This window comes from Spermophilus citellus (genome assembly GCF_964194105.1).
Source record: "Spermophilus citellus genome assembly, chromosome: 8".
In the NCBI taxonomy this organism is placed as follows: Eukaryota; Metazoa; Chordata; class Mammalia; order Rodentia; family Sciuridae; genus Spermophilus; species Spermophilus citellus.
Window position 1 is genome coordinate 28,551,180 of NC_138189.1, and position 18,816 is coordinate 28,569,995.

At 33.7% G+C, this 18,816-nt stretch overlaps 1 protein-coding gene across 1 annotated transcript in view; it reads right to left on the minus strand.

Moving 5' to 3' along the window:
• The window catches only part of ARAP2 (ArfGAP with RhoGAP domain, ankyrin repeat and PH domain 2), a 188,698-nt gene that overhangs the window by 70,198 nt on the left and 99,684 nt on the right, over positions 1 to 18,816 (minus strand). Inside the window, exons 17-20 of the mRNA XM_081303707.1 lie at positions 17,296 to 17,398; positions 16,437 to 16,635; positions 16,182 to 16,245; positions 37 to 200 (exon numbers count right to left, since the gene is read on the minus strand). Of these exons, the coding sequence (XP_081159833.1) occupies positions 37 to 200; positions 16,182 to 16,245; positions 16,437 to 16,635; positions 17,296 to 17,398 (530 nt within the window). The remainder of the gene's footprint in view (positions 1 to 36; positions 201 to 16,181; positions 16,246 to 16,436; positions 16,636 to 17,295; positions 17,399 to 18,816) is intronic.

Here is an 18,816-nt window from a genome sequence, read left to right on the forward strand (position 1 = left end):
GAGTTCCAGGAGTTGAATAAAAACTCTGATACATACCATACTGTGTAACAAATGCTATACAGCTGTTCACAATAATGGGCACGTCATTTTTGCTGAGCTGCTGATCTTGTAATGCATTACCATCTGTACCTGCTGCTTTTTCAATTGCAGTATGCCAGACTGTGAAATCCAACTTGGTATGCCCATGGATGTATAATGTTCTGTAAAGTTTAAAAAGCATGACAAATTATAATTTTGCTTTACTAAAATAAATAAATAAATAAATGAAATTTTTTGGAGAGCAAGTTCTTACCTCAAGAAACATTAACCCTAAATCTACAGAAACAAGAACTACCTCACCCAGCCTAGAAAAGCCCTTCCTTTACCTTCCACCTCCCACTCACCATGGCTTCCTCTCAGTCCCCCTTCTACTTGGAGACTCACCTCTATTCATTGAATAGAGGAAATTCTCCCAATTTAAGGTCTCACCTCTTTTGTTACCCCAACTCTTTTATTCTGTTTCTGAATGTTTCTGTTAGTGACTAAATGGCAAATATCACAAGTGACTTTTAATATACATATTTCTGCCTCTCTCTTCTTTTTTAAATATTTTTTTTAGGTGTAGATGGACACAACACAATGCCTTTATTTTTATGTGGTGCTGAGGATCGAACCCAGTCCTGCCCGTGCTAGGCGAGCGCTCTACCGCTGAGCGATAATCCCAGCCCCTCTTTTCTTTTTAAATATATTGATATTTTTGACTGTTTCATTTCTTAAAAAATGATAATACTCTGTTGGCTTTTATGGCAAAACCCTTTCTGGAATTCCCATCTTTCTCATCACTTCTTGGCGTCAAGCTCCCTTCCTCTTTCTAAATAACAAGGTTGTGTGTGATCTCAGATTCCCCAGAATCTCCAGGGACACTGGTCATTCCGGCCAGTAGTTTCATCTCCCCTATGCAGATCAGTGGCTCCAAATTCCTCTCTCCAGGCTGTAACTCTATCACACATCAGATCTTGCTGAGAAGTGAGACCATGGGAGTGGTTTATTATGGGAGCTGGGTGGGGAATGCAGCTCAATGGTAGAGCATGGCCTCCCAAGCACCAAGCACTGGGCTGTATCCCAACTCTCACTGTTTCAAAAGGAAAAAAGGAAAAAGGAAAAAAAAAAAGTGAAACTGCAATCATCATTTCCAAACCAATTTTAACTCTGTCACATACTTCCTTGTTAACCTTAGACAAGTTATCATACGATTTGTGCCTCAGTTTCATCAGGTGAAATGAGGATAATACCTGTACCTAGCACAGCACACAACAGATGTTAGTGACTAAATAATAAGCATAATACTAATAAATACTTATTTTTTAATATCTCACCTTAATGTTTCAAAAATCTTGTTAAACCTTTCTCTCTGCCCCTACGAAAGTGCTCCTGGCACTACAGTTCTCCACTTATCTCATCAGACATTTAAGAGTAATTAACTGTCTCATCCCTCAGTCACATTCACATAAATTCAGTCACATCCACATAAATTCAGTCACAAAATTCTGTTGACTACAGTCCCCAAAATATTCACCCTGTCTCTTCTTTCCAATATTATAATATTTTAGATTTTCATGATGCTCCTTGAGCTCACTAAAGCCCATAACAGAATTTCTTTCCCAATTTTCCATCTTCCTAATCTTTACTCATCACTACTGCCAGAGTGATCTTTCTAAAATGCACAGCTAATGACATCACTTTGGGATTAGCATCCTTCTACAGCTCTGGCATTTTCAATGTTCAAAGGCCGTCCTGATCTCCCTATATCTTCCCTCTAACCTTATCTGTCCTTCCTTTATGTGAAAAACACACTGAAAAAAAAATTAAAAATTGCACCTGTGAAGACAGCAAACATGTCCTGCTCTTTGGCTGGCTATTCCAACACTTATCCCCCAAGGCGTGCTCTAAGTGGAATTCCCAGACAGTAGATCCCTGCTCTCCTCCCTGTGCCTACAGTGCCACAGGCTTCCCTTCTCTATCCTCCAATGGTCGCTTTGCCTTCTAATCTACCTTCTGTTGTGTCTGTCTGTTTCAGCTGCTAGACAGCAAACTTTACACAGAAGAGCAAGGAGAGTACTTCAGTTTCCTAGTCAATGCACAGAGCCTGACATTTAGCAGATGCATGATAGTTTTAAATTCCTTTGTCCAGTATAACATTTAATTAAACTATGAATTAAAAATAGTAGCTGATTCAAATACTTCTCCAAAGTATGAGCTGCATGAGATCTGGGACTTCTGCAGAGGGAATAGAGAAGAGCAGGGTAGTCTTTGACATTCTGAATAACAAGACTAGCTGTAATTTTAAAATGAAAAAAAAAAAAGTCTTTTCATTCTTTATTTTTCCCTCTTGCAATGCTCCTATCATTTCTAACACCATCTAAAATTGCTACAATTGCTATACTTGTGCCTATAATCCTCATCCCTTGCTTTTTGACATTTTTACCTATTTTTATTTTCCACATGACCACAGCAACCCTAAACTACAGATTCTGTAATTGTGTTTTGAAGAATTCTGACACTTATTCTAATACTTCTGACATGTTTTAGCCTTTTCATTTATCTTACATCATCTTAAGCTTGAAAACATTCTTTCAGTAGCTATATTTGTCTAAATGACATTCAAGTAATTTCCCTGAGAAATATTAAATCCCTATATTATATATACTTTGTTCCAACTTTGTCTGGCTAATTTTTAGGAGTTTAGGTACAAAGGAAGACTTATTTTTTTTCCTCATTTTATTTCCATAGATTTTTCTTAACCTGATAATTAAGCTCTAAATGAGACATGAAATCTTTGAGACTGTTTGCTTATATAATACTACACTGGGTAAGTATTCAAGCAAGCTGTGAAAGAAAATCAAAATGCAACAGCCCTCCTACAATATCGGTATAATTCTGTCACTGAGAACATTTCAAACGTCAAATTTTCTTTCTAGTCCAAAGAAATCCTGAGATGACAAGGTTAGCTGTCTTCTTGTGAACCAGTGAGGGGCGGAAGGAGCCATGACAAGTTAACTCCTGAGTCAACCTGTCAAAAGAGTGTATCCTAAAATACACCATCTGGGGCAGATGTCTGACACTGAGCAGCATCACCATGACGATGTTCCTTTGATGCTTAGCTAAACTCTATGCACATCCAATAATATCACAACACATTGACAACACAAATCCTGACCAACTTTGTGATTTCAAGTGTTATCAACTAGCCAGTTCACATTTCTAGGTAAGAATGCCAAGGAAATATTAATTTACATCTTGAAATTCTGAAGTTATTTTGATGAACTCTATATGGAAATAAGTTATACTAATTGTCAATGTCCTGAGTACAAATGTCAAAGTGTATTTCAAAGTCATATAAGGACTGTTATTTGTTATAACGAATGAAGACAGTTCAATAAGATCTAGAAACCAAGCCCCAGAACTAATAAAAGCAATTCTCTCAAAATTGCAACATAGTAACCACAATGTGTCAAAAATCATATTTGAGAAGTCTCTTCACAAATAATAGGACCAATAAATTTGACTGCATAAAAACAAATTTACTCATAAAGAACACTTTAAATAAAACAGAAAAGTAAATAACGAATAACTGAAACTATAACTGAAAAAAGATAATATTCTAAGTATTTATGAAAAAATAAAAGTGCTCAGTCCTCAACATAATGGACATCAGCAATGAAAAGATAATCCACAGAAGTGCCAGTGGCCAATAAATGCAAACCTGGCTAACAATCAAAGATATGAATAAGAAAACAGCAACATGTTATAAGCAATTTATGAAAGATTAAAAAAAAGTAAGGCTTATCGCTAAAGAAGAGTATAATAAGATGAAAACAGAATTTTATACGTTTAGTAGATATTCTGCAGAGTTGTGGAGATATGTATCAAGTAAGCTAATATATGTATACATAACTGCTGACACATAACTCCAACCTTAGAACACTACTGTAAGTACATTCCTGAAAGGAAGATACACTTTTGCTCAACATCTGCTTGTGTCCCTCTTCCAAGCACATGCACATATGCACATCAAGAGCCACATTTACCAGAGCACTTAAAAAAATGGAAATACACTTAAATCCCAACAACTAGGAAAACATTAAGTGATTTAGGATATATCTATCAATATATATATTTAGTACAATGAACAAAAAAGACATAATTGCAAGTATATATTTACTGAAATGGTAAACAGTTTCTGGGTAGAAAGCTCATATTTTCCTTTCATACATAAAGAGGCACATACATATACATCTATTTATATATGTGTGTGCATTTGTGTGTGTGTGTATGCCATCTTAGTTTTTCATTGGATTTTTGAGCCAGAGAATTGGAAATATCCTTACCGCTTCATTTATGACTAGGAACTAAGGGCCAGAAAGAATCTGCTTAAGACCAAAGGGCTAGTAAGGAAGAGTAAAGCAGCTAAGTAGGTAGGTTTTCTATCCCACCCAGTGGAATCCAGTGTATTATCCTTTACCTGAGATGTCTATAATTTAAAGTCCTGGTTTTCAGTTCTCCAAAATGCTCATTCTAGAAGTAGAAATCTGGTATCAATCTTTTTTTCTCAGTCTTCTTATCACAGGGAGATTCACAAAACAGGGTTTCCTAAACAACTTATCACAAAGTCATATAACTGAAAAAACTAGAAGATGATCTCTTGGAGCCATTCATAACAGGGATCTATTGCTCTTTTGAAGAAGGGACAGCATACATTCTACGTTGGTAAGCATCTTAGACGCACTGAAAATGTAATGGACAGATCCAAGGAAGATGATTGTGGAAATGTCCAGTGTGTACTTTTCTTTATAGTTCCTAAGCAAGCTCTCAAAGCAAAACACAATAATTGTCAGAGGAAGTTTTGCTTTTTATAGAAAATGATGAATTGTTTTATTGCTCTGACAAGTGATTATTAGAATATTCACTCATTTTAATTATATAGCTGAATATATTTTCATGAAAGTTTACTCCTGTGTGACTATTACTATAATCGATATACAAAACATTTGGATGGCTCACAAAATTTCCCCACAACTCTTTGCAGCGAATGCCTTCTACCCACAATTTCAGGCCAAAACTCGTGTTTTCTGTTAATACATCTTAATTTATCAGTTTTAGACTTCTATATAAAAAGGATATGTAATATCACTATTTTGCATCTGGTTTCTTTTACTTAGCACAATGTTTTTTTAAGATTCCGTCATGTTAATACACATAATTTTAAAATTCTAATTAGTTTTCCATGAGTGAATATACCACACACTCTGTTCATATATTCACCCACTGAAGAACATTTAGCATGTTTCCAGTGAATTATTATTAAGTTTAGTTGACTTGAATATTTGTGGAGTCATTTTATGGACATACGTTATGCTGTATTTTGAGTAAGTGCCAAGGAGCTTATCCACTGGGATGCATAGTAAGTATAAATTAACAATTTAAAAAAAAAAAACTTTTTAACTGTTGTCCAAAATGACTGTATTAATTTACAATTCAGTCATACCTGCTAATATTTTCACTGGTATATTTGTCTTAGTTTTTCCAGTGCGAGAATGTTCTGTTACTGAGGTTTTAATTAGCATTTTCCTGATACTATTTCTAAGTGTTTGTTGACTGTTCACAGGTCCTTGGTTAGAAGTGCATATTCAAACATTTCACGTATTTCCAAGGATTTTTCAATTATATTTACTATATTCAACCTTTATATAAAGTTGGTCATAATATTCCATTCAATTTTAAATATTAAGATGATAAACAGTGAAGTTTCCTATTTCATACTGACATTGGTAATGTGTATATTGTACACTTATCAGTTTTATTAATTTTTAAAGTCAAAAGAAGTTTATAAACTTAACTGATCATTTCAAGGGACCAGCTATTGACTGCATGGATTTTCACTACTTTTTTTTTTCCTCCAGTTTTTCACAGATTTGTGCAGCTCTCTGTTTATTTAATTCTTTGTTATTTTCCTAAATTTTTAATGTAGAAGTTTAGATGTTAGATCTTTTGATTTAAAGTAAGCATTTTAAGCTGTAAACTTCTAAGTGTTGCTTTATAGCTGTACCTTAAAACTCTGATATGTTTTCATTATCATTTGATCAACGTATTTCCTAATTTTTCCTGTGATTTCTACTTTGAAGTATAGGCTAAATGAAAGTGTGCTTAATTTCCACATACTTAGGAACTGCTGAAGTATCTATTATTGATCTAAATTTAAATTCCTTTCTGGTTAGAAAACACACTCAGAGATTTCAATAATTTAAATTTATGAAAACTTGTTTTATGGTCTAGGATCTAGTTGGTGAATATTCCACATGTGTTTGTAAAATAATAAATATTACAAGGTTATGCAGTACGTCTGCATGTAAATATGATTTATACATTATAAATATATGTACATATACATCAATTAGTATGAGTAGTACTGGATCTTCTATATCATTACTGATTTTTGTCTTCTTGTCGATCTGTGAATGAAAGCCAAAAGGTGACATCTCCATCTATAACTGGAACTGTCTATTGCTTCTTTACTTCTGTTAATTTTTTTTAATTTATAAACGCTGAAGCTTGGTTATTATGAACAAACACATTTAAGATTGGTATGTCTTCTTGGTATGTTGACACCTTTATTACTAGGAAAAGTCTCATTTTTCTCTGATAATATTCTTTGTCCTTAAGTCTAATTTGATATTAATATGGTTACTCAAGCATGTGAATGATTTGCATGATATAACATTCTCTCTCTTTAGAAGTAACTAATCTATCTTTACATTTAAAGTGTACTTCTTATAGAAGTTATAGTCTCTGACATATTTTTTTAAATCTACTCTGGCAATCTCTGCCTTATAACTGTAGCTTTAGACCATTAACACTTAATACAATTATGAATTTGATAATATTTAAATAAGTGTATCATCTTGGTCATTATTTTTCTTGGCCTATTTTTTCTTTGTTCCTTTTCTTTCCTGGCTTCACGTCTTACTTTTTATGATTCGATTTCATCTTTGCTAGTGGTTTAATAGCTATAACTTTTTTCTTCCTGTCTGTGGTTTTCCTAGGAGTTTCAGCATGTATTTTTGAAATATACCTTAAAATAATATAAACTAATTCACATATAAGAGCCATCATTTTTTAATCTCCCCCTTATTTTTTGTGATACTGGTATACATTCTATTTACTTATGTGTTATAAATCCCAGAATATAGTTATTTGTGGAATAATCAGTTATTTTTTAAGAAAATAAAAAAATTATAGAAATATCATTTATCAACATTTATGCTTTCCATTGTTCCTCATTTTTTTACACAGATCCAAGTTTCCAGCTGATATTACTCCTTTGAAGTGAAAGAACTTAAATTTCTTTCTTTTTTTTTTAAAGAGAGAGAGAGAGAATTTTTTAATATTTATTTTTTTAGTTTTCAGTGGACACAACATCTTTATTTTATTTGTACGTGGTGCTGAAGATCAAACCCAGCACCCCAAGCATGCCAGGCGAGCGCGCTACCGCTTGAGCCACATCCCCAGTCCCAACTTTAAATTTCTTATGGTATAGGTCTGAACTCTATCAATATTAGGTTGGCCCAAAAAGTATTTGAATCTAATTTTTTAAAAGATATTTCTGTTCAACCAGGTATTTAAGGCTGAAATCTACTTGTTTGATTTGTTTGTTTGTTTAGGGCCTTTTCTTCCTCATACTTTAAATATTTCATTATGCTATCTTCTGGATTTGAACTTCGGACAAAACATTCTCAACTTTGTCCAATAGGGTTCATGAAACTTTTTCCTCTGGCACTCTTACCTTTTCCTTTTTCTTCATATGGGTGTTCAGGAATTTGATTATGATGTGACTTGACACAATTTGTTTTAGTACATTTGTGACTTTATAGATCAAATTCAGAAGCTGTTCAGTCACATTTCTTTAAATACTTTTTCTGTCCTTATCTTTCTCTTCTCTTGTTTTGGAATTTTACTTATATTTAAATGGGACTGCTTGATATTGCCCCATGTGTTACTAAAGTTCTGTTTATTTTATTTAGTCTTTTCTTTAAAAAAAATCTTTATGTACCTATGTTTGGACAGTTTCTATTGTCATACCACAAGCTCATTAATCTCTTCTTTTTTCTGTAGGAAAAATTCTTTCATTAAGTCTACATAATGGAATTTTCTTTTCAAATAGTGTATTTTTCTGCCTCAGAAGTTACATTAACCATTTTTATCACAATGTTTATGTTTTCCTTTATACCTCTGAATATATTTACAGTATTTAAGATCACTTTTTAGAGGTTTTAATTCCATTATCTTTTTGATTTCTGGATATATACCTATGTAGTGCTTCTTGGTTTCTTCACATTACTAATAATTTTAGCTGAATGCTAAACATTGTAAGCATTAAGTTATTGAGTAGGATTGTATTATCTTCCTATAGTATATTGATGTTTTGTTTTCACATCATTTGACAGTTTAACCCCAGACAACTCAATTACTTGTGGGACAGATTATGTCTTGGAGGTCTGCTTTAAGCTTAGTAAAGTTAAAAAATAGAGTACCCTTCCCTCTAAGGCTGGGCTGACCTTTATAATAGGATGTGGTATCTTGTGGTCTTTACTAAAGGCACAGTGTATTTAATGAGGTCTTTCCTACCGGACTGGATAGAATTTGAACATATTCCACTGCTGTCTAAGATTTGGAAATTATCCAACTCATGGCACCCTCAGAGTTGTGTCTGACTGGCCTTAGAGTTTTACACTACAAATATACAGATTAATATTAAGGCAAGATGAAAAGAAAATCTTATGGAGAGTTCTGACACTCTGTAAATTCAGAGTCGTGGAACCCCTATTTCTGCAAAAATACCACATTTTGCTTGGGCTTCCCAACTCCCTATGCTATGGCCTATGAGTGCCTGCAGACAGAAAGTCAAGGTGCTCTTAAAGCTTACCTTGTTTCCCTTCTCGAAATAACCACAGTCCAGGAATGTTTATTATCAAAAAGGCTGGAAACAGTTGTTTCACATGTTTTGTCCAGATTTCTAATTGTTTTAGGAAGGCATGTAGCATGCTGATTATTCCTTTATGGGAGTCTGGCACATTGTATTTAGCATTATGCTCACAAATCATCTTCATTTTAGAGAGAGAAAATTTTTTTTCTACTTATCACATAAGAAATTAGGGCATGGAGATAGGATTTTAGTCAGAAACAGGCAAACACCAATTATTAAGAAAATATGTAGAAGCAGAGACTATGTCACAAGAATTGACAAGTAGTAGGAAATATTATAAATAGCTTATTATTCAACCCAGGAGTTTGGTAGACAATCTTAAGGCACCTGATTCTTCAAGAAAGGAAGAATTCTGGTTTTTCACTGTCATCTCTGCACACCATCAGACAGTCCTGCTACAAGTCTGCTCAAAGCCTTTACTGGTACTCTGCTAACTACAAAATAAATCCAAATCTTTACTTTTCACAATCATTTAAAAATCAGTTTAAAAATGTATTTTCAAAAATGTCTTCTACACCCTTATAAGGTATCTGCAATTATTCCCAGAACAAGGTAAGTTAATTTAGTTGAAAATGCAGTATGCTTTCCACCTATCTTCTCAGCCCACTGGCTCAGACTTCATCCTCCATCTCTCCAAGTTAAGTGCAACTTGGACTGCAATTGTTTCCAGTCTACCCTATTTCTCAACTTACAGTTTCTACCTTTTAGAATACTTGGTCTTCTAGTCACCTCATTTTTTCCTACTGACAGGAACCTAGAATTTCATACCCAGTAAAATATATCTTTTTCAAAAAAAAGAAAAAAAATCCTTATAACAAATATCTTGGAGAAATCTTCTCATTCTTTTGTATATTTTTTTCCTTCATAATCTTATATTTTGGTATATAAAGTGTTTTTAATTAAACAGAATATATTTTTGAAGCAAAGAATGCATTCTTTAAAACCTACCTTTTGTTAAATAGCCACTCATTCCCTTCATCATAATTCTCTTTAACAGAAAATCACTTTGTAATGTAAGTTTGAATAGGCCCTTTCCTTTTGAAAAACCTATGGGGGTTGTTAGAGAAGAAAATCTCTTGTTTGCTGTGGCAACATTCAGTTAAACCATCTCTGAGAATTAAATCATCAGAAAGTTACAAAAGCAGTCAAGCTGATATTGTGGGCAATTGGCTACTGTTTAATTTGCAATTACATGGACAATTTAGAAACCACTTTTAGATAATTCAGCCTCTGGAGAATTGCTAACATATCAGTTCCCATAAAACACAATTCGTGGGGAGAGAGAAAAGATCATACAGAATAAGTTGATATGAAATAAGGAATCTTGAATTTAGGATGTTTATCTCCCAAATTGAGAAAAGTAATCTGTTCCATAATTGTGGAACAAATTGATAAAGAGCTTATTCCCCAGTGTTAGCTTCTTTTTATATCTGAAATTTGCAATTAAAACTGAAATGCACTCAGCCTTGTGAGCCAACACTGTGTAGTGTGCTGTACTACAGGTCAAGGGAGGAATCTAAAACAAAAAGAAACAACAACAAAAAAAGTTTTTTTTTCTGTTTCTAACAACATATTATGTTTATTATAACCAAGAACCTTTCAGCAAAAAGCCTAATAATAGGTGTCTCTGGCAAATGGCTATGCAGCTATAGATGAAGGTGGTGAACATAGTGGGATATTTACTAAAAGAGATGTACAAAGAGTGTTGTAATTTGGATATGAGGTTTCCCCAAAACCTCCAGTGTTAATACAGGAGTAATCAGAAGCAAAATGATAAGATTATGTAATGGATTAATGATCTGAATGGATTTAGTAGGTGGTAATTGGAGATATGATCTAATATCCAGGAAAAAGCCTTTGACACACTGGTCCACAACATTCACTAATTTACAACAGATATTCAAAAACAAGGATTTCTTTTTCCCCCATACAGAGAAATTCTGAGGCCTAAGGGAAAAGCACAGAATCTAAATCCCAATAACAGCATCAAATAGCATGCCAGAAACCCTTAAGTGTAATCAAAAAAGCTTTATTTTCCAAAATAATAATTTTTAAAGAATACACATTAAAGCGACACCATCTGGAACACCTTCTGTTTAGAGCTTTTTAGAGCAAAAATGCTTTGTGTGTGGAAAATATTATTGCAATATTTTTCTGTCTAAAGACACTCATGCCATACCTACAGAGAAAATTACCATGAAGACTAAAATATACATTTAAATAGGGACTCCATACAATGCATGATTACCAAACTTATGAACTTCTATAGTTCAGGGAATTCTTTCTCTTTACCTTTAAAAAGCATTAATGTATTTCAACATTTTAATCAAAGGTAGTCAAGGACAGAAGGAAAAGATATGAATTTAATTCATCAATTTATGAGTTGTGATTCCAGTTGAAGTTGTTACTAGCAAAAAATAAAAGATCTAAAATTTAGAGTTGGTTGGTTTCCTTCTTCTTCAATTATTCACACTATCTCTATATGGCATCACAAGAATAATTGGAAGCTATTTTATTTCAAAAAGCCCCAGTTTTATCTGTCACTGACAATTTTACAACAATCTACTTTAGCTTACAATCATTATTTCCCAAGGGGCCAACAGATCAAAGGAGAGATGAGAAAGAGGGCAAAGCTATGAGATTCTCTTACTGTGACATGGTATTGAAACAGCTCTTCACAGCTGTAATTAACTAGATGTGTTTGAATACTGGGTGAGTAGCACATGTTCCTTACCTTGGTAAATGATACTACCTTCCTACAGTCACCCAGGCCAAAAGCTCAGGGATCATGGTTAGAACTTCCTTGTTGACAAAGCAATTGAAAACCACCAGACTATAATCTCTCAACATCTCACTACTGGATCTAGAAAGCTAGCAACATCCAGTACTATATCAATTCTCCTTTTCATACTGTTACTTTTGAAAAGACCTTGTCTCTCACTTGTCATCTCTTATATCTTCAGACTTTCCCGTTCCATGTCTCTTTCCCACCCAAACTGGCACAACTCCAAACCATTATAAAACAGAATGTATACATATTCCCTTTTGGAGTCAAATCTCTTACTTTACTAATCCCATAAACCTCCAGACATCGTTGACAAACCATCTAAGTTAGTCAACTTTTTGTCGCTATGATCAAAATACCTGATAAGAATGACCTAAAGGTGGAAAAGTTTGTTTTGGTTTATGGTTTCAGTCCACGGTTGACTTGACTCCATTGCTTTTGGTGGCAGGAATGGCAGAACATCATGGCAGAGGGACTTGCTCGAGGAACGCTGCTAAGTTCAGGGCCACCAGGAAGCAGAGAGAGCAGGGGGAGAGAGGGACAATACCACCCCTCCAGTGATCAACTTCCTCAGCCATACCCACCTACCTACAGTTACCACCCAGTAATCCATTGAAACAAGGATTACACCACCAAAAAGGCCACAGCTCTGATAATCCAATCATCTCACTTCTGAACATTTCTGCACTAATACATGAGCTTTGAGGTAACCTTAAAGAGCCCTCATGAGCTGTCTCAGTTTTTAGTCAGTTCCCAACCGTAATCTGATGGATGATCTCTTGTGTTCTTCAGTGGACTCCTGAGGTACCTAACTTCATCAGGCATGCCCCGGGGACAGCACTTGACACTTTTAACTGTTCCTTTTTTCTTGCAATATGGTCATTCATTGCACAACATCAGGCTGCTTATTTGACATTGGTTCCATAATATTATAATGGAACTGAAAAAATTCCTGTCATCTGGTAATTACTGTAGCCAACATTACATCCAATTGTACCACATTCCTCAAGAGTTTGTCCTGAGACCATTGCAAATAAACCTACAGTGCGGCCACTTATAGAAAGACATATAATTAAGTGCCTGTATGTCATAGACTTGATAATGATTTATATATGACCTTGTTTCCAGTTCACGTATTTACTATAATAATCATTATTTTAGAGTGTATTCATTTTGCTTATTTGAAAAAAAAGTTTATTTTAAAACAAAAAGTATGCTGTGCTACACCAGCAGCAGCTCATATACTTTGCATTTATTATATCTCTTGATTGCATTATTTTCTCTTTTGCTTGATTTACTCTCATGTTGTTTTGCTTAGTATAAACCTAGGAGCAACTGGCTTTCGTGTGTGTGTGTGTGTGTGTGTGTGTGTGTGTGTGTGTGTGTGTGAGTGAGAGAGACATAGGTATGTTCTGTATAGATAACACAGTGATTCATATGTATGTGAGTATGCGGTTTGGATGAGCACACTCTATGATCTTCATCAAGGATAAAATCACTTACAGATGCATTTTCAAAAGTTGAGATTTTTAAATTCTGATAACTTATATTTTATATCCATACTTTTGATACATGTGTTGATTTGATTCCTGAGACTGACCTGTACAAAAGTATTATTAAATTAACATCTAATACTTGTTTTTACACAAACCAACCCACCAGCAAACAAAAAACTTCAGGTTGCAAATTGAATCAATTTTTATTTCAAAATGGGTTGTTGTCAATACTGCGTAGGCACTGGAAGACTGCTTAAGTATTTCAAATTGCCTGGCACATGGTAATTTTAATATATTACCATTCTATCACAGTTATTATGAGATTATTATGATTTATAGAAAATAAAAAAGAAAGTGGAACTGAGTTATAAGCATGTGATCAATATACTTGCTTTTAAATGCTGGGTATTACATGGTAGCTATTCAAAGAGATTTAGGGAAAATGGCATGATTATACCTTTATCCCCATATTTCTTTTGCACTCATCCTGGAATATCCCTTATTCTTCTTTTTGATAAGAAAGCTTTCAACATAACTTGTAGATAAAAATAAATTTCTAAAGTATCACAAATGTGATGAAGCAACTGTGACCACTATTTGGGAGTTCCATTGGTTTTCCACTATTCCTTGAACTCAAAAAATTAACCTTTACAAATGAATTTTACTTCCTCTGACTCCTGCAGTCCAAGTAAAAGGGCAATATACACAAAATAACAAAATATTATATCTTCTGGATTACATATCTTTCATTCCCAAGGGAATGCAGAGCATACATTAAGTACTAAATAAAAGGTATCAAATTGAATAATTCTGATTCAGTTCTGCTAACATTTTAATAGAAACCTGTTTACCACCAGCCAAATCCTTCACAGACTAAATACAGTAGAAAGTGCCTTAGTTATGTAACCTGATAAGTAATAAATGATAATAAGTACAACCAATTCAACTGTCATGTTGATACTTGTCTATTTATTTAAGAACATAAGCTCTGTGAGCTTGGATACCAAGTCCTTATTGTTGATCTTGTTTTCTTTTTTCTTGCCACAGAAGTAGCAGGAGTCAAGCATCAACACTACCTGCACATAATACGACTTCTTTATTTCTGAACATATAATTAAAAGTACTGTGACAGTACCATGAAATCATAATCTGGTACCCAAATAAGAGAATCTAAAATGTCATTAACAACCATAACCCTAGAAAAAAATAAGAGAAAATGCAAAATCCTAATTATACCTGTAAGTATTAAAAAAAAATCCTCATTCTGACATAACTATCTAACCACAATAAGCTTGCTGGCCAAAGCCACTGATGTCTTGCCATGAAGTTGAAGGAAAACAGACTCTAATAACTGCTGGAAGTCATTTTTCTTGTCCAGCAAGAAAAATCAACAGATGGAAGGCTGATTTAGCTCTATTTTATATTATTATTATTATTATTATTATTATTATTATTATTATTATTATTTAGATTTTACAGATTATCTGGCATAATTATAGAGCTAAACCTTCCAAATCAGTATAATTAAAGGATTTTAATGCAAATGACACAAAACTAAAAAAAAAAAAAAACTACCCCAAACTTACTAATATCCTACTTCCATTTTTCAAGTCTTCATTATCTCAAAAAAATTAGCACTTTCATTCATGCAAATGCTCATGCGGAAAACCTGGGACTCTTACACTGACCTAACACAGCCCCAGGTTCCAACACCTCTTCCTTTCATAATACATCCAATAGCTCCTCAACACCATCCTTTGCCTGGCCTCTGCAGCAATATTCTAACTTGTCACAAAGTCTCATTCCTCTAGAGTCAAATAGAGAAGTCCTTATAAACATAAATTAGACATTCCATTCCTGGCTCTCAGAATAAGCAGCTTCCCATATACTTAAAACAAAATTCAAATCTTCACACATGACCTTACAGCCCAGTATCACCTTGCCAGGGGATATCTCTGAAATTGTTTCTTCCCATTCTCTCACTCATCTAAACCTGAACCTTGCCAGTTAGACCAGCTTCTTGGCAGACCTGTGATCTAACACAACACTCTCTTAGGATCTTCAAATATTCTTCACCCTATGCCTGCAACAGAGTCTGGACTGCTGCATGACTTGTTTCTTCACTTTATTCAGGTGTCTCATCAAAGACACCTTCTCTTGTCACCCTAGCTATGGCTCTTTACCTTGCCTCAAAAAAAAAAAAAAAAAAAAAAAAAAAAAAAAGAAAGAAAGAAAAAAACCTGGAGCAGATATTTATTTAGCAAAGCAAGGATTACACATTTGGCTTCCTTGAGAGTGAGAAGCCTTTATTTTTCTTCATAGAATTTACAACTGATAAACATAATAACAATTTTTTGAAGATGAATCTGCTCACACTGCTACTCCCTCCCAATGTACACGTCTTATGAAGGTGGGGAACTTGCCTGTTTCTTCATCACTGTATCCCTCCCACCAATATCTATAATACTCCTAAAGCACAGTAGTTACTTAATTAATAGTTCATGAATAACTGCAGAAATTTAAGAAATCATGTTTTACCTTTGCCTGACCCACAAGATATTATATTTTCATATACCTATACTGAAAACATATTTATAATTACCAAACTACTTTCCAAATACTTAAATGTAAATGACCCAGAGTAATCTAGGTCTATGGAAAACTACAATAGTTGATCATAATGAGTTTGTCATAAAAAATGAAAAAATATGTAACCTTCCCAGGTGTACTCTATAAAGAAGCTTCATATATATTTTACATGTATGATTCAGAAACTATCCCAAAAAGTTTTAAAATAATGGTCTCTCCCCAAGAGGATAACTATAATATCCCACTTCCCAGAATTTTTGAGATTAAGAGAAAAAGCAAAAAGAGCACTTACCTCCCTTTTTCTACCAGGAGTAAGACATCCAATTTTTCCCCATTTTGAACCATTGTGCTGATTGCTGGAGGGAAAAGAGAAAAGCATGCACACATTGTTTTAAATGTTACACAAAGTACCCACAAAGACACAATTATTAATACTACTTAGTTCTAAGTTGGGAGTAAGCTATTACAACTTGATATAAAGCTGCTGTTATTGCATGCGATAAAGAATTGTGTTTGAAAGATAAGGGGGAAGAAACACACATCTTACTTAGCTCTTGCAGTCTTCTTAAGTGCATTCTATCTTCCTGAGCTTCTTGCATTTGGAGGCAAAAACGTAAACTAGATTTGTCCATAGCAAACCAGCCTTTCCTCCACTGATCCAGGGCATGGCAGTCTTTGTAGAAGAGTTGACCAATCAAATCATAGTCGGCTTCTGTTAAGTTTTCAGCAACAAAGGGAACAAAATGCTGTTAAAACAAATACAGAAAAGTAATAAAGAGAGTGAAAATAGGAAATTCCCTATCTACAGTTGAGGGGAGTTGGAAAATTATTTTAACTTTTTCTATTTTAAAGATTCATAAGCAACCAAAAATTCAAAACAATTACTTAAACTTGCTATCAGTCTCAAAAACGAACAGCTAAAATGCATTTTCAAAAAGCATCTTAAGCTTTTTTTTTTTTTTTCTTGCTATTGAAACAGGAAGGCATTCTCTTGGTTGATTTGTGGCATTTTTCAAAATGTCAACCTTCCATGTTTTTCCCCACTTCTATCTTTTACTGAATTTGTTCCTCTCCCTTTTGCATACATCATGAATAAAAATCTACCTATAAAAAAGACACACTAAAATGACTTTACAATATTAAAACTACCTTTGTTTTTTTTTTTTTAATCATGGACTTGGACTTAGCTTGTAAGAATGATTTCTCCAAGATCCTATATTAGTTACCTGTCTGTTTCAGGAGCTAAGAAGGTAGTTTTTTAACCTCTTTAGACTACAATCTTTGAAAACCTTACTAGGTATGGCCCTTCTTCCCAGTAACTTATATAAAATTTTCACAGACCCCTAAAGCTCAACTACAGACTCCAAGTGAAGAATGTTTTCTGGGGGAATATAACACTTCACTACCTTGGCTATGGTCTCTGTCCATTTTCTTTGAGCTTGAGATGTTTCAGCTCCAAATAAAAACACACGTTCTGAGGGCAAGTAGATCTCAAAGATAAATATAGGCCTAGAACAAGCAGGGATAAAAAGATACCAGTTATGCTCGATTCCTATGAAAATAAATAACACAAATGTCAAGTTTTTAATTAGATTACTTTTTAAAGTGGAATAGTGCTGAGAAATCAACTTGCTTATATATCATATTATTCTGTTGATGGTATGTATTTTATTCAAATGAGCTAAATGCAACACATGGGATCAGACAAAAGGAATATGATTCTGATCAATCACTCAACAGCACGACTATGTTAAGTTCAGGTGACAAACATGATGGAGGCCTTTCTTAGTCTCAGTTTCCCTCCAAGACTACTCTTTCCTAATTTACTTCAACCTAATGTTCAAAACAAACATTGCCCAACAGCATCTCATCTAACACCAACAATTCATCTTTTGATGTTAATATTTAGGACACTCCATGTCCTAAATCCTTTCTTGAGTCCTTCATTGACAGCTCCAAATCCTTCCTAGAACTTGCTAAAGTATGTACTGAAAGTCTTAATATCCTATATAGAAGTCATCTTCCTTCTTCTCCTCTTTTGCCCCAAACCTGTTGTACCGTCTCCATGTCCCAACATAAAGCCATCTCCATTGACCTCATCAGCAAGCTCAAACTCTTAAAATCTAACTCATTCTTTCCCTTAACATCAACCCATTCCCATCAGTTCAACTGTAAGATGATTTCTCTCTTCCTTCACTCTTCTAGTTAAACTCTTGGCAATTATGATCTTTCTTCCTATAGTCTTTTTCTTACCACTCTATCAGCTCTCTTTTAAAATACAAATGTGCAAAACTACCTAATGCCTTTATTTACAGCACTGAGTTCAAATTCTACAACAGACTATTTAAGGCAATTCAGAGTCTGGCTGTAACAGTTATTTTGTAACCCCATATCATTGCATATATATAAAATACTTGTACCAATAACATCTTATCAGAAATATCTTGTTTTTAATATGTGGACATAATATCAATTCTTTTAAATTGTATCTGATTTGTTATTTATTAAGGTAAAGTACACTTATTGGAATATTCCATAGTAAGCCACGTTAAATTTAATATTCATTTAGAATATAAGCACAACAGAACAAAAAAAAATCAGTAATCAGTATTGTTAACATCAAAATCAACTTAGGTTTACAAAAATGCTCTAGTCATTTCAACCAGTACATATTGATCATTACATATTAATGACAACATAGACCAGAAAATTTCATGTAAATAACATACATTTGCAAGTTTTTTTCTCATAAAAATTTATTAAGGTATTATGCTCCTATAACATTGATTTATTTAGATTTAATATTTATATATTCTCAGTAATTACATTACAAAACAGAAACTTTCAAATTAAAGATCTTAGTCTATTTCTAAAAGTCCTCAAAGATTCACTTAAACTATTATGACTCAAATATATCACATAAATAG